The sequence below is a fragment of the Tupaia chinensis genome, unplaced genomic scaffold (genome assembly GCF_000334495.1).
Source record: "Tupaia chinensis unplaced genomic scaffold, TupChi_1.0 Scaffold149658_1, whole genome shotgun sequence".
NCBI lineage: Eukaryota > Metazoa > Chordata > Mammalia > Scandentia > Tupaiidae > Tupaia > Tupaia belangeri.
In genome coordinates, this window is record NW_006209503.1 from 1,530,003 (window position 1) to 1,547,279 (window position 17,277).

General features: G+C 42.9%; 1 protein-coding gene across 1 annotated transcript in view; it reads left to right on the top strand.

Moving 5' to 3' along the window:
- The window catches only part of ETV5 (ETS variant transcription factor 5), a 72,961-nt gene that overhangs the window by 34,218 nt on the left and 21,466 nt on the right, over nucleotides 1-17,277 (top strand). The window contains 2 exon segments of the mRNA XM_027769453.1: nucleotides 1-181; nucleotides 16,054-16,313. The exon segment at nucleotides 1-181 is cut by the window's left edge and continues 32 nt beyond it. Coding sequence (XP_027625254.1) covers nucleotides 1-181; nucleotides 16,054-16,313 — 441 coding nt within the window.

Below are 17,277 nucleotides of genomic sequence, written 5' to 3' on the forward strand. Positions count from 1 at the left end.
TGCCCACCTCGGCACACGCGCCTGCAGCCGGCCCAGTACAAGGTGTGGGCCCGGCCCCCGCCCCCCACTCGCTTCCAGAACCTGGACCACAACAGCAAACATTTGCGGTGCCCCGACCACCACATCAGCCCCTGCAGATGCCAAAGATGATGCCTGAAAACCAGTATCCGTCAGAACAGAGGTAGGTGCTTTCCCCCAGCGCCTCTGGGGCCTCTCTCTTTCCTCGGTGGAAAAGGGGAGGCAGGCATTTACCAGGTCGCTCCTGGGTCTCAAGACTTCTGCTTTTCTGTGCGAAAACACGGCCCCACTTTCCCGAGGACCCAGTATGCACGTACTCCACTGGTGTGGTCTGTGAGGTGATGTTTACTACCCAGCCTGCTCCAGGGCCAGCAGAAGAGGGCCTCGGAGTGGTTTGTAGGCACACAGCCCGATCACTAGAACCGTCACACTCCCAGAGCTGGAGGAAGAGTGACTGCCCAGGGTACAGGGTTGTTTACCCTCGTCCAGGGGAGGTTCCTGACTCCTCGCTGGATGCCTCCTGCTAGAATTGAACTTTGGCTTATGCTGCCCCTAATTACTGTCTTAAACCGATCTGGGTTTTTTTGTAGAGGTTTTTGCCTTAGGGTATGTATGATGGGGGGACTATGGGCAGAGACAGTGAAAGGGAAAGTGAGAAACCACCTCCCAAGGGGATGGCCAGGCCAACAGTCCTTTCTCCCTCTTTTTCCTCCCGGGATCTTGGCTGCGCACACACACACCTGGCATGAGTTTTAAACCACCTGGTCCAGGACTCAAACCACAGTCAGCCATATGGGAGTCCAGCGACTTAACCGCAACAGCATCTGCTGGCCCTATACTGATCTGACGGTAACACTTCTGAACAGGAGACAGGCTGGCACCTTATTTACAGTGATCTGCTTTTGAGATAGGAATGTCCTGGTACATTTCTCATAAAGAGACGGAGAGGACACGAGAATGCTAGGGATTGGCGTATCACAGTGGAGTAAAACCGCAGACGACTTTAATGCTGTGAAAAGTAAGCTAGAAGAACTATTCACAAATGCGCATGTCAAATCATAGTGTTAAAGAAAGTGAGTATGTATGTATCCTTGGTTTGATTGTTAGATATTTCCTACATGCCTTCAGAACCGTACAGTAACCTACGAAGATTTACATATATTATATATAAACCAGAAACCATTACTTTTTAAAAAAATGATCATTTAAAAAACTTAAAACAAGAAAACTGAGACATCCCGAGTATCTCGTCCAGAATCATTTTTTTAATTGAAAAAAGTATGACAGGAACCTGCGCTGCACACACCAAACTTGGCCTTCTGAGGCCCTTATCTGCGGTATTCCAGAATTCTCGATGCTCGTGGCCTTCCTGTCTACAGGAGTTGTTGGGGACTGTCTTTTTATTTCAAGCCTCTCCAGGATGAGGCGATAACTATAGCCAGGTGGTTGTCAGTGATGTTACCAAGGGCTGCAAGTGCTGACCGGTATCAGTATTTCATTTCTGTCTTTGGTGTGCTATATTGAGTGGGTGTGGGGTGAGGGGCCAGGAAGGGGAGAGTGTATGAGTGTACCATCCTCGAGCCTGGTCGGACCCAGATGCCCACCGGTATTTCCTTGGAGGTCATTTTCTTTACTTCTTTGAAATACAAAATAATAATAATAACATAAGGCGCATTTGGTTCATTTGGTTCTGAACCCCTTAGTCTCTTGCTCTGAAAGCCATAATAAAGAACGACATGATGGGATTTGCAGATTCCATAATAGTTATGTCACTGGACTCCATGTAGTTGACTACGGTCCGAGTCCCGGACCTAGTGGCTTAGAACTCAATGCCGGGCACGTGTGCATGGGTGCCCAAAACCCCAAGAGGAGACTGGAGAAAAAGGGATTGCAGCATGGCATTCCCTCGGGGGCTGGGGGGGTGGGGGGATATCTCATTTTTTGTCTTTCTCTCTCTCAAAACCCCAAGAGGAGACTGGAGAAAAAGGGATTGCAACATGGCATTCCCTCGGGGGGTGGGAGGGTGAGGGGATAGCTCATTTTTTGTCTTTCTCTCTCTCTCTGGAGTGCACATGGCCTATAGCAAAAATATCACTCAAAAAAGAACAAAGACCTACATGGTATGGCTGGCTGGTGGGTATTCCTTTGGTCAAGTCCAGGGCCACGAGCCCTGTGTACACAGGGCCCCAGGGGTGAGCGTGGCGTGCGGACTGGCTCAGGTATGGGCCTCTGCTGCAACAGAAGAGGCATCTGGAGGAAAGGGCCGCCGAACTTTGGGCAGTTGTTAAGTGAATTAACAACCTTGTACTTTTGCAGGAGAATGTGGGAATTTGGATTTTCATGTAAAAATTAAAAAAAATTTTTTTTTAAGTTGGCAACTAATTCAAGTTAAAAACAACAAAAGCAACACTGCAGACTAAACGAAACCTCCCTGTGGGTAGAACTGCCCTGCAGGCCTGGCAGTTTGTGAACTCTGTCCTAGAGACCGCTTTTATTTCAGATCATTTTCTGGTGTTATGTTCTAACACAGCATCTAGCTGAATGTTTTGTAGGGGTTAATAACTGGCGAAGTGGAATGGGGCAGGGTATATATTCAGTATTTGAAATGCTTAGCACACTTTGTAATTTATACCACGTGACAAGGAGCGTTGATGCCAAATGTCTTACTAATATTTCCCCCTCAGTCCTGTGTTTTTTCCAGGGGACTTGTGTTTATTAGCAGTTAGCTGAGCTGGGGGCACTGCCCACCGGGTCTCTGGGGGTCCCATCCTTCCTGCAGTGCCCCAGATAGGTTCCTTAGTCTCCAGCTTACCCAGCCTCCTGGAGAAAAGAGGCCCTTTGGATTCCAGAGGTTTATGAGTACCTGCCCTCAGGCGACCAAGGGGGTAGAGGCAGGAATCCAAAAGTAGGTGTTTCTTTTTCAGGGTGACTCCTCTCTGATGTGTGCCGTCCATCTGCCCATACTTCTCCTTCCACTTTAGGAATGATGGGTCGAAAATGAAAAGACCTCACACATGTTGGGGCAATACAGAGATTCTTGAGGGAACTGGGGTGAAGGGCAAAGTATTCTGTGGGCTCCTGAATTGATAAATTAAGATAACATGGGGCCCTTGGGCGTCCATCCTAGAGCGCTGCAATCTCAAGGCTGAGAGTGCAGAGAGGAGCCCCCTGGGGTGCAAATGCGGGGATTTAAAAATGCAGGTGCATCGCTCCACTCCAGGGATTAAGTTTTGGTGGGTCCAGGGCAGGACGTGGTTATATATTGTCACCCTCATCCCTACTCCAGTCCACCCTTTGTATTCAGAATACAGAGTATCCAGTACCCTGAATTTTGTTCTTCCTGTCCTTTTCCACTAACGAGGGTATCCACGTGTTATCTGTGTGATACACAAGCCATAAGAACATGGCCGCCATGCCGCCTGCAGGTCCATAGCACACGGAAATCAGACCTACCGAAGCCCTGGTTTGACTTTGTGACCGTCATAGTAATTACAGTCATTTGTAATATCGTTTAATAATCACACATTTAATAAAGTATGCCTGTTTGAAAGTGGGACAGATGGCTTTTGTTAGTAACCATAGTTTGTTTTCTCATTGTAGCTTTTTATTATCGTTAGAAGGGATATTATTTCAACATAAATACATGGTCTGTTGCTGTTGTAGGACAGGAGGAAATACAGTTTTATTTGAACCTTTGTAGTTCTGTGACCAAGGCACAGTAAAAAGAAAACACACTTTACAGGTGAGAAATCAGGCCTTAAAGTAGCTAACAGACTTCCTAAAGATCTCAAAGCCAAATATAAGGACCTAAATTCAGAAACCAAACCTTGGACTGGCCAATGGTCTAACAGTTAAGAGAGATGGATCCCACAGGACCAACCACAGTTTACATCCCAGCCTCAGAAGCTTAAAACCATCCCAGGCATGTGTGCATGCATGTTCAAAATCTCAGCAGGATGGAGGAGGGATTGCAGCATTGCCGTTCTTTATGGGGAGTGCACGCGCACTCTCTCTCTCTCTCTCTCTCTCTCTCAAGTGCACACACCCCTGAACAGTTTAAAGAGAGAAAGAAAAGCTGGACCTAGACCTTATAGTAGTTATTTATTAATAAATGCACCATTTATTTTTATTGTGATTTTCTTGGTGTTACCAACATCCACTGGTCTCTACCAAAGGCTGAGAAATTGACTTTGCAAAATCCATTTCGACCTTGAACTGTATCCATCTCTTAAACTACCAGAACTTTATCTATCTCTTAGACTACCAAGTTCTGCTAATTTCCCTTATCACTTGATATTCACATACGTTTAACATGTACTTGATCCGCTCAGTTGACTAGAATAAGCTCTTGGAGGTCTAAAACCCCCGACTTCAGACCTCTTTGTGTAGACTCTGTTTAGCCCTATCTCTCACTCACCTTCAATATGTGTTTATTGCTAGTGATGACAGTGTGTTGACGATCACAGTTGAAACCACCAAAATATAATCAAGTCAAAAGTGCACCCTTAATGTTTTATATCATCTTAGTATATAATTTTTCACAACTTGATTTATTTTTAGAAGATAAATACTGTGTTTAAAAGCTGTGATTTATATTCGTGCTTTCCTCCCCGCAAAGACGGGGGAAAACATGCAGTTTGGCATGTTCAGACATGTTCCATTTATCCTGAAAGACCAGCTGCTCCCGGAAGAGGAGTACTTTTCTCTCAGCCGCCCCATCTCAGAGTTTTTTTCACCACGCTCTTTATGATGTTGACATGTCCTGGGTGGAGAAACTTAGAAACTCTCCCTATGTCGGGTCCGTAGTATTGGCCATATGTATGTTTGTCTTTTATTGGACCTTATCTCATCACATCCTGAGGGAAAGAAAGCCCCACCGCTCAGCTGAAGAGGCTCCACCAAGAAATGCATCCTCTGAGGAGGATGTATTGCAATGCTCTGCTCTCTCTCTCTCTCACTTCATCAAGGAAAGAAGCAAAAAAGCAGATAAGAATAGACAAAATTTGAAAGAATGCTTCAGTGGTGGAAGAAACCCTCTACTTCTAGGAAGCCCTGAGGGCATCAGTGTATAGTAGGTTTCATGCAGTAATTGGGAGTCAGAACACAGCGCCCCAAGTCATCGACTCAAAGGTCATTCCTGTGCAGGATCTTCTGAAGAGAAAATCACCTAACCTGTTTGAGAACATTCCCTTCCCTCGCTGTTATGAGCAAGGCTTCAGAGCTTTAAAGGGATAAGCTAAGGTTTCCGGAATTTTGATTTAATAGGAACTACTTGTTCCTCAACGATGTTCGGATACTTTAAGAGAGTTCATATACTCAAGTTTTTCTCTTATTTCCACTTCCACTCTTGAAGTTCATTCTTAATAAATTGCTATTCTTTCTTTCCTGTCAGATCGTGTAGTTTTTATAGAGGGAAGACCTTGACTGTGAGTCACGTGTATGCCTGGCCTGGAATAGAGTGAATGCTCAGTCTGACGCATCTGGTCCACGCACCCGTTAATAGCATGTTATGTATGGCAGCGCAAATTCACTCTGGGTTCCAAAATCGAGTTTCATGGGTACCTAATGGAACCTTCTTTGACAGAATGAATAATGTGCTTCTAATGTCAGCATGCGGAACTTCCTGTAGTTCTGAGTTTTACAAACATTTCAGCATTTCATCATGTTTACAGTAGGGGTTGTTTTTTGTTACCCTTTGTCAAACAGGCTAAAGGATATTTCCTTCTATCCCCAGGTTATTGAAAGTTTTTTTTGACATAAACGGGTATTGAAATACCTCATAGATTTTTATCCACCTCTGTTGAAACTATCGAATGATTTTTCTCCCATAATGTCTTAATATGTGGTAAGTTACATTGATTTATATAAAACCAACCTTGTATTCTGTGACAGGCCCAACTTGTCACAATGCATAATACATTTATTATGTATATCTTTGTAGATTGCCAAACTTCATTTTCTACTATGTATTAATATTTAGGACTTCTGCCTCTATTCATGTGTAATTTCTTTTTTTCTTATATCATCCTTGTTGTTCTTTAGTGTTGAGAGTTCTGTTTTGTTTTGTTTTGTTTTATTCTCACTGAATGAGTAGAAGGTGTCTTCTTTTTTCTGTATTCTGGCATATTTCATGTGAAATTCAAAATTCTTTATTCCCTGAGTTTTTGGAGACATTTACCAATAAAACTAGATTTCATACTTTCTTTTTGGAAGATTTTTAATTACTCATTCAGTGTCTTCATCTTTTACAGTTTTTCTGAATAAATTTAATAAATTATTTTCTCTGGGATTTGTTCATTTTATGTTTTTTTTTCCTAATTAATTGGTATTAAATTGTTCATGATGTCCTTTTTAAAACCCTGTAACTTCTGAAATTGTCCTTTTGTCACTTTTGATGTTTATTAGATCTTGTTATTTTTGTTGTTTTTTTATCTTGGCAGATAATACTGTCTTTTCAACAAATCGATTTTTGACCTTGCTTATTCTAATGGAGTATTTTCTATTTCATTGATTTCTAGTCTTACTAAATACTTTATTCTTTCTTTTGTCTATGGGTTTCTTCTGTTTTTTCCTGCTTCTTAGATTAGACGATTAACTCACGTTCGGCACTCCTTTTATAGTATAAGTATATAACCACATAAAATGTCTCCTAAGGCTGGGGTCACTATGGCTTCTACCTGTTCTAAAAGTAATTGCTAATAGTTTCCCGTCTCACTCTTCAAAGTATTATCCTGGTTTTGGACAATCAGTCATTTGATCTCCTTACCCAAGTCCTGGGGTAACTATTATATAAGTTCCAGTTTGTGATATATATATATAGTTATAGATATACATATAGATATAGATATTTTTTCTTTAATTGCTAGAGGGCACACACATTCACCACAGAGAGAGGCAGGAGAAAGCATGCCTTCCCTCCCTAAAAATCCCTTCTCCATTTCGCCATGCTGTCAGGATTTGAGGCATGCACACACACATGTGCCCAGCATGCTTTTGCAAGCCACCAGAACCCAGATTTAAACCACGATTGGCCATGTGGGATCTGGCTCTCTTTAACCACTAAGCTTTCGGGCCTGCCTTGATTTGTATTATTTTCAAAATTCAGTTCTAAATATCTTCTATTATTTCTTTTGCCATTGAGTTCTTTATAAATATATTTCTTAATTTTCAAACACTGGATTTTTCTAGTTTTCTGGACTGTGTGCTCTTATTCAAATGTCACCAAGAGGAGGGTATTTTTAAATACTCATAGTCACAATCACAGGAACTCGTATAGGCCAGTGACGCTAGAGTGGACAGACTGGCAGGCCTGGGCTTGAATCCCAGCTCTCTTTCTGTGTGATATCTGGAACTTGGAGAACTTGGAGACACTGACCACATGGAATCAGTGGATGAATGAAATAAAATGTCTTTGGGACCAAAGAGATGCTCCGGAAGTGTTCACTTCTGTGACAGTTTTACTTCTTAAAAAGTCACTTTTATTTTCTGTCAACTATACTAAGGGACTCTCCCTAAAATGATGTAGATGCCACAAACTTGGACACTTCAGGTGCTTCATTGTTTACTGTTAGGGTTTTAACATGGACAGCTGTCTTTCCCCCAGGCTTTCGTCTTCATCGTCACACTTACTAGGGTCAGATATGCATAACTGGTGGGTCTACGTCGGAGACGTGCTGCATTTCCATACTTAACACCTCCTTCCTTCTCCCAGATTTGATCTTGAGAAACCAGACAAACATCTAGGCCTAGGAAGGACAAATCTGATATCTCTCTCAATATTTTGTCACAGCTCAAGTGGGCGACTTGAGTCTGAGCAGCGCCGACTGGCCTCACAGATCCCTGAGGTTGTCTCAGTGGTATTCGGCGTGCTTTCAGGAACAGTGTCTGGCTCTTAGCTATGTGGCTGGAAGAGGAACATCAATGTGAAATTGCATGGCACTTCGCCACTCACAATAAAAACTATGATTCTTTCTGAAAAAGGAGAATGGGATATGGGGTAGGCCACGAGTGAGCTCTTTTCTATTTGCGTGGGAGAGTTTTCTTCGAGGTCCTTAAGATCTTCCCTTGGACTTACTTGAGTTGTGGGAAGAAGACAGGGCCGTTGGGAGCCGTGTGTATTGAGAACTGACCAGTTTGCTGTGCTCTGTTGCATGCGTTATCTTATGTAATCTTTACAACAGACCCTGGGACAGGCATCCTGGGTGTCCTGATTTTATTGATGAGGAAACTGAGGCGCAGAGCAGTTATGTAACTCACCCAAGGTCACACAGCTAGGAAGGGGTAAAGACTGGATTTGAGCCCAGGATCTTCTGACTTCACAGCCAGGGCCCGTGGCCCAGCTGTGCTGCTTCTCTGCTCCATCTTCTCTAAGCCTCAGCGGAAGGACTGAGTGTCCCGTGCTGGTCTCTTGGCAGATTGTACATGTCACCTCTCAGCCAGCCTGGCCCCCATAGCCGCTGTGTAGCCTTCATCGAATCCACACTTGTCTCCTCCTCTTCTCCCTGTGAGCATTGTGTTTACTCTGTGTGTTGGCAGCAGAAACCAAAAAGGAAATGCAGAAAAAGCATCTAACGGTTTTCATAACGTAAACCAAATGTTGGTGGCGTGGGTGAGCTCTTGGGAGGAAAGGCGCTATATAAATCTGACAAATAAATAAATAACTGGTTCTTTAAATAAACTGGCACTGAGAAAGCCTTACTCCGTAACCTATTGAATTGGGGCTTACTCCTCACAGAAACCTCTCCCTTTGCTCACCAAATGCGAGTTCCTTAGGCAGGAGCCCTGCTCCGACTGGGGCGGGGATGGGAAGGAGGGAGGAAGAAGTTTGTTAGGAGCCAAGCTGCTCCTCCTGGCGGTGGTCTCCTGCCTTGGTAAATCAGAGGTGTCTTTGTACTTTCTTTTTGGAAGATTTTTAATTACTCATTCAGTGTCTTCATCTTTTACAGTTTTTCTGAATAAATTTAATAAATTATTTTCTCTGGGATTTGTTCATTTTATGTTTTTTTTTCCTAATTAATTGGTATTAAATTGTTCATGATGTCCTTTTTAAAACCCTGTAACTTCTGAAATTGTCCTTTTGTCACTTTTGATGTTTATTAGATCTTGTTATTTTTGTTGTTTTTTTATCTTGGCAGATAATACTGTCTTTTCAACAAATCGATTTTTGACCTTGCTTATTCTAATGGAGTATTTTCTATTTCATTGATTTCTAGTCTTACTAAATACTTTATTCTTTCTTTTGTCTATGGGTTTCTTCTGTTTTTTCCTGCTTCTTAGATTAGACGATTAACTCACGTTCGGCACTCCTTTTATAGTATAAGTATATAACCACATAAAATGTCTCCTAAGGCTGGGGTCACTATGGCTTCTACCTGTTCTAAAAGTAATTGCTAATAGTTTCCCGTCTCACTCTTCAAAGTATTATCCTGGTTTTGGACAATCAGTCATTTGATCTCCTTACCCAAGTCCTGGGGTAACTATTATATAAGTTCCAGTTTGTGATATATATATATAGTTATAGATATACATATAGATATAGATATTTTTTCTTTAATTGCTAGAGGGCACACACATTCACCACAGAGAGAGGCAGGAGAAAACATGCCTTCCCTCCCCAATCAGTCATTTGATCTCCTTACCCAAGTCCTGGGGTAACTATTATATAAGTTCCAGTTTGTGATATATATATATAGTTATAGATATACATATAGATATAGATATTTTTTCTTTAATTGCTAGAGGGCACACACATTCACCACAGAGAGAGGCAGGAGAAAGCATGCCTTCCCTCCCTAAAAATCCCTTCTCCATTTCGCCATGCTGTCAGGATTTGAGGCATGCACACACACATGTGCCCAGCATGCTTTTGCAAGCCACCAGAACCCAGATTTAAACCACGATTGGCCATGTGGGATCTGGCTCTCTTTAACCACTAAGCTTTCGGGCCTGCCTTGATTTGTATTATTTTCAAAATTCAGTTCTAAATATCTTCTATTATTTCTTTTGCCATTGAGTTCTTTATAAATATATTTCTTAATTTTCAAACACTGGATTTTTCTAGTTTTCTGGACTGTGTGCTCTTATTCAAATGTCACCAAGAGGAGGGTATTTTTAAATACTCATAGTCACAATCACAGGAACTCGTATAGGCCAGTGACGCTAGAGTGGACAGACTGGCAGGCCTGGGCTTGAATCCCAGCTCTCTTTCTGTGTGATATCTGGAACTTGGAGAACTTGGAGACACTGACCACATGGAATCAGTGGATGAATGAAATAAAATGTCTTTGGGACCAAAGAGATGCTCCGGAAGTGTTCACTTCTGTGACAGTTTTACTTCTTAAAAAGTCACTTTTATTTTCTGTCAACTATACTAAGGGACTCTCCCTAAAATGATGTAGATGCCACAAACTTGGACACTTCAGGTGCTTCATTGTTTACTGTTAGGGTTTTAACATGGACAGCTGTCTTTCCCCCAGGCTTTCGTCTTCATCGTCACACTTACTAGGGTCAGATATGCATAACTGGTGGGTCTACGTCGGAGACGTGCTGCATTTCCATACTTAACACCTCCTTCCTTCTCCCAGATTTGATCTTGAGAAACCAGACAAACATCTAGGCCTAGGAAGGACAAATCTGATATCTCTCTCAATATTTTGTCACAGCTCAAGTGGGCGACTTGAGTCTGAGCAGCGCCGACTGGCCTCACAGATCCCTGAGGTTGTCTCAGTGGTATTCGGCGTGCTTTCAGGAACAGTGTCTGGCTCTTAGCTATGTGGCTGGAAGAGGAACATCAATGTGAAATTGCATGGCACTTCGCCACTCACAATAAAAACTATGATTCTTTCTGAAAAAGGAGAATGGGATATGGGGTAGGCCACGAGTGAGCTCTTTTCTATTTGCGTGGGAGAGTTTTCTTCGAGGTCCTTAAGATCTTCCCTTGGACTTACTTGAGTTGTGGGAAGAAGACAGGGCCGTTGGGAGCCGTGTGTATTGAGAACTGACCAGTTTGCTGTGCTCTGTTGCATGCGTTATCTTATGTAATCTTTACAACAGACCCTGGGACAGGCATCCTGGGTGTCCTGATTTTATTGATGAGGAAACTGAGGCGCAGAGCAGTTATGTAACTCACCCAAGGTCACACAGCTAGGAAGGGGTAAAGACTGGATTTGAGCCCAGGATCTTCTGACTTCACAGCCAGGGCCCGTGGCCCAGCTGTGCTGCTTCTCTGCTCCATCTTCTCTAAGCCTCAGCGGAAGGACTGAGTGTCCCGTGCTGGTCTCTTGGCAGATTGTACATGTCACCTCTCAGCCAGCCTGGCCCCCATAGCCGCTGTGTAGCCTTCATCGAATCCACACTTGTCTCCTCCTCTTCTCCCTGTGAGCATTGTGTTTACTCTGTGTGTTGGCAGCAGAAACCAAAAAGGAAATGCAGAAAAAGCATCTAACGGTTTTCATAACGTAAACCAAATGTTGGTGGCGTGGGTGAGCTCTTGGGAGGAAAGGCGCTATATAAATCTGACAAATAAATAAATAACTGGTTCTTTAAATAAACTGGCACTGAGAAAGCCTTACTCCGTAACCTATTGAATTGGGGCTTACTCCTCACAGAAACCTCTCCCTTTGCTCACCAAATGCGAGTTCCTTAGGCAGGAGCCCTGCTCCGACTGGGGCGGGGATGGGAAGGAGGGAGGAAGAAGTTTGTTAGGAGCCAAGCTGCTCCTCCTGGCGGTGGTCTCCTGCCTTGGTAAATCAGAGGTGTCTTTGTCACAGCTGTCCTACGTACACAGGACATTCTCAGCTCCTCTGGATGTGGGGCGGGGACAGGGGTTCGAAGGAAGGTCAGTGAGTGAAGTGCACAGAATGTATTTTGAGGACATGGGCTGGATTTACTAATCTCTGCCAATAGAAGCCATTATCAGCAAGCACCTCAGGGAAGATCCTTCTTCCAAATAGGCTGGTTTTGTGACCTCCTGCTGAGGTCCCCTTTACTGTTCCCACTCTTGCCAAACAATCAGGACAGAAGGATTCCAATTACGGAATCCATCCTGCAGATGTCAGGCCTCTAACCGCCATGTGTCCTTAAACGTTATGCTGAGGGATGGAGGAGGGGACGAGGCTGCTGGCTTGTGTCCATATGGAAGTACCCTTTCCTGTGCGGCCTTACCAGGCTGACTCTAGAGTTTCATTCTGGAAGGTGAAAAAATGAGACTACACGGAAGTGGGGTGATGGGACCTGCCAGCTGCAGAGGCTCTGGTTACAGGACTGAGTGGTGCGGGCTATCTTGGGGCCATCAAAGGAACTGATTTGTGGAGGTCACCTTTGAAGGCTCTGAGAAGGTAGCAGATGGGAAGGGAGAGAAAATGGAAGGTAGGTGCCCTTGGCCATTCCTTCCAAGTAGCATGGGTCTGGGCACTTTATAGGAAAAAGGCCTTAAGATCGAGGTCTTTCTTTTCTGAAAGAATTCCCTTCAGCTTCACAGCAGCCTACGGGAGCCTGTATTCAAGTTTAAACCTGACTTGCAAGTTTGCACTTCTTCAAAGCCCATCGAAGTGCTTCCTTAAGTAACAGCAGCGTTGAAAATGGAGGTCCTGGTGGAGTTTTGCCATAGTGCACTTGGCTCCCCAGTGAACGGCTCTCAACCCTCTGAGCCTTCTGTACTTCTAAAACCTGTTCTAAGAAGGTGGCCCAGCAGACTCTGATGCCTTTGAGATAAAAGGATAAGAAGATGTAAATCGCTCGGTGATCTTCATGTTACAAAATGATTTTACGGCGCTGCCTTCAGAAAGATAGTAAAGACTCACCCGGAACATGGCGTGCTGTGCTGTACCCTGATGGAAACAGTGCTTTATCTGCACCCAGATCTCTTCAGTTTAAGATTTTAAATCTTGATGTTCTAGAAATCTGTTGGCCACCTGTTGCCACAGACTGATTCAATTCAAATTATGTGATTAAAGCTATTAAAAGAATGCACGCATAAAGTAGAAAGATCTTCACGTTACAGGGTTATATCGTTGACATTTAAAAAAAAAAAAAAAAACATTGAAATTGGGACCAGCAGTTAGAGTAATGGCCATGTCGCTGGACTCCCATGTAGTCAACGGCGGTTCGAGTCCTGGACCCGGTGGCTTAAAGTCACGCTGGGCGCTTATGCATGTGTGCCCAAGATCCCGAGAGGAGAATGGAGGAGAAGGGATTATGGCATGGCCATCCCCCCTGGGGGATGATTTCTCGCTTTCTGTCTCCCTGTCTCTCTCTGTCTTTCTGGCGAGCACACGGGCCCTTTAGCAAAAATCTCTCCAAAAAAAAGAAAGAAAAAAATCATTGAAAGTAGTTGTTCTTTGTTTTTCCTTAAATTCTTGGCTCCTACTGTCTACCTGAAGGCATATAAGGAGGACTTCTAAAAAGTTAGTCGAGGGACCACCAGCTGACAGTGGTCCCACATAGTCAACCGTTATTCGAGTCTCAGATTCAAGTCTCAGATTCGGTGGCTTAAAAACTCGCTCCAGGCACATGTGCATGCATGCCCCAAATCCCAAGAGCAAGAATGGAGAAGAGATTGCAGCATGGCCATCCCTCCTGGGGGATGTTTCTCGCTTTCTAGCTCTCTGGCAAGCACAGGCACCCTATAGCAAAAGTCCCTCTCTCAAAATAAATTAATAAATAAAAGTTTGTGGAAAAAAATGAAAATAAAGTATGTTTATTCTGATGCAAAAAATGTGGAAATCCATACATAGTTTTTATAACATGCATTTTAATGAACTTTTGGAAGCTCTCATATACTGACAGGTGCTTTTCTTTATACATGTAGATTAGTGCCTAGATCCATATTTCATGGGTTGAGGGTCACTCATCTGAACCTCCATACTGCCCTTCCTGAGGTTCTTCCCAGTCAGATCAGCTATACTAGCGGCAGTAGATCTGATTATATTTCGCCATCCCAGAAGTATTTGAAAGATAATGGCTCCCCATGTCACAGATAAGGATACAAAGCCAAGAAACTTTGCCATTAGTCACTTCCCTAGTAAGTGTTGCCACTTGAGGTTCTTGGGCTTTTTCTTGCACAGCCTGGAGGAAGGGAAGAGCATTTGGCAAGCACAGGGTCAGGATTTTTTCTGATAGCTTAAGGGTGTTTGGTATACATATTGATTAATAACAATAACAAAGGGCTTTTTTTTTTGTTTTGTCTTGTAAATACAATGTAATAATTAAAATACACATGTATTTTAAGTACCAATATAGTTGATGTTTATTATAGAAACAATCCGTATTTATTTTTAAACACCAGAAATCATAACCACACAAGAACAGGAGAGAGAAACAGAATTACCTTTAGGTGTAAATCTCTGTGATTTTTGTGACACTGTAATAAGTTTCTATTTTTGCAAAACGTTGATGCTCTGTGTACTGTTTAGCAGCCCACCTTCATGTATCAAAAATACCTCTCCAAATCCTTACATATTTGGTCATCAGTAAAGTCTTGACATACTTTTCTATGCAAAAATGTGTCATGACTTTTTCCAGTACTTGATATATTTGCATATTGTCTCCTATGTAATGGTTACCTTCTAGTAAATAGTTGTATCACAGTGGGGTTACCCAGCTCCCTTGCTGGGCATTTGTGTCCGGGACAGGCTTTGCAGCCAGCTGTGACCACATGCTAATTCAAGGGCTATTTATGTGCTAGGCGCAGAACCAAGATACCTTCCCGTCCTCCAGGTTCGCAGGAAAAATGTTTATTTTTACTTTGTACTTTTTGATTACTAATGAAGTTAAACTTTTTGTTTACAACCATTAGTATTTCTTTTTTAGTGATTTTTCTGTTTATGCCCTTTATCCATTTTTTTCTATAGGGTTATTTGTCTTCTATTGATTTTTTTTTAAAGCTCTTTATGCCCGCAATATTAGCAATGCTGTATGTATTAGAGATTTTTCTCCAGTTTTAGTTTTAGTTTTGGTATTTTCTGATTATTGCCTATTTTCCCCCAATTTGATGTTTTTCTTTTGGTTTTGTTTCTTATGTTTTGGACTTACAGATGTTTATACAGTGAGGTATATCCTTGTTTATCTGGATTTCTGCTTTTGGTATGATACTTAGTTTTCCTCTCCCCGAAATTATGTAAGTTTTCATATATATTTAATTGTATATTATAATTTCACTTTTTATATTGGAATCTGATCTGTATAAAATTTATTTTGACATGTGGTATAGGGCAGAGTCTAATTTTTTTCCTCACTAATTTGAAATGCTGACCTTAGCAAATAGTCAGTTTTAGCATATATTCTCTGATCTGCCAATCTTTTATTCCTTTTATTACTGGTTTAATTATTGTAGTTTAGAATATGTGTTAATATTTTCCTGGTCATTATTTCTTTCAAGAAATTACTTATCTTTATCAAGTTGATTGGAAAGGTATTTGCTTTTATAGAGTAATTTTCAGTAAATCAACAGCTTCAAAGTTCTAAATATTTTCTTTACTTAGATCTTTTTCCCAAAAACAGTTATAAGACTTTATTCTTATATGGCTTATACAGTTGTCCCTAAGAATATTGTTTTTGACTGCTGTTGTGGGATTTTTCTCCTTTCTTTTTTTTTTAGTACATTTTCTAACTGATAAATTTGTGCCCTTCAGTCTTTAAAATTCATTCTCTCTCCAAATCAGAAAATGAATGAACTTGTGAAAAAAAATATTTGTGTTTCTTGCAAATAATTGGCCTTACATATTCAGAAGCGTGATCTGGCCCACCTGTACAGGTAGACTTTGAAGGAAATTCGCGTGTGAGATAAGAGGCCACCGTGTCATTGCTTTAGGATTTTTGTTGGTGTGTGTGGTTTCATTTGGGGGAGGGAGGGTGCTACTTCCTGATTCAAAAGACTCAATGTATGCAGTATAATCTTGGGAAAAGAGGAGAATATCCAGAAAGAAGCATTAAGAAAACTGCAAATAATTTCATTAATCTGAACCTCTACTCCCCAGTGCTCAAGCAAAGGAGGTATCCATCATGCCTTAGTGACACGGTATCCTGCCTTTCTTACAGATTTCAAAGACAGCTGTCCGAGCCCTGCCACCCCTTCCCTCCTCAGTCAGGAGTTCCTGGAGATAACCGCCCCAGCTACCATCGACAGATGTCGGAGCCCATCGTCCCTGCAGCCCCCCCGCCCCCTCAGGGATTCAAACAAGAATACCACGACCCGCTCTACGAGCACGGGGTCCCAGGGATGGCGGCCCCCCCAGCACACGGGTTCCAGTCACCCATGGGAATCAAGCAGGAGCCCCGGGATTACTGCGTTGATTCAGGTTAGCATAACCATCCCGTTTGTCTCTGTCGTTCTTACATTTATTTGTCTGAGCATTACCGAGCATCTTCTCTGTGCAGGGCCTTGGGGAATCGTTCTGTAAGCGTTGTCATCTAAGAACTTAGGAGTTAGCAACGCAGGAATGTTTGCGTATGACCAAATACGAGACAAACAGGCCAGGCACATGGCCAGATGTGCAGGAAGCCCTCAGACTTGGTGCAGAGTACCCCTAAGAGTCCCAGGCTGGCTCCCAGACTTGGACGGTGCCTTTCGGACCTCTCAACCTCAGGGTCACTGGATACAGAGGACGTTCTTTCTGTGCTGCCTTAGTCCCACCTCTGGTTTTGTGGCCGTCCCCATTAAACTCCCCGCATAACTGAGAGTCCACACGTAGGACGGGATTCTTTCTCGTTTTGACATGAATGGCGTTCTGAGAAAGCACCTGGTCGCTGATAGCTCTGTGGGATGCTCAGTACACCATGGAAGAGGCTATCTTGTTGGTTGCTTCATGGGATTCCCTGTTTGTTACAAGGCTGACTGCTGGGGAAATCCCTGTGTCCTTCAGCTGCTGGTATTCTCGGGGGGAGGAGGGGATAGGATAGCATGTTTAGGGCACCCGTTGTTTGGTTATGGGATAATCTTGCCTAAGAACCTAAGCATATAAAGAAGTACTTTGGGGGATGGACCTTCTCCCCTCATCATTCACTGTCTACGTATCTTTTATTTTTATTTATTTATTTATTTATTTTTTGAGAGGTTTTTGCTATAGGGCGTGTGCACTCCCCAGACAGAGAGACAGAAAGTGAGAAATCACCCCCTGGGGGGATGGCCACGTCGGAATCCCTTCTCCTCCATTCTCTTCTCAGGATCTTGGGAACACATGCACGTGCGCCCGGCGTGAGTTTTAAGCCACTGGGTCTGGTACTCGAACCACAGTCGACTACATGAGAGTCCAGCAACATAAC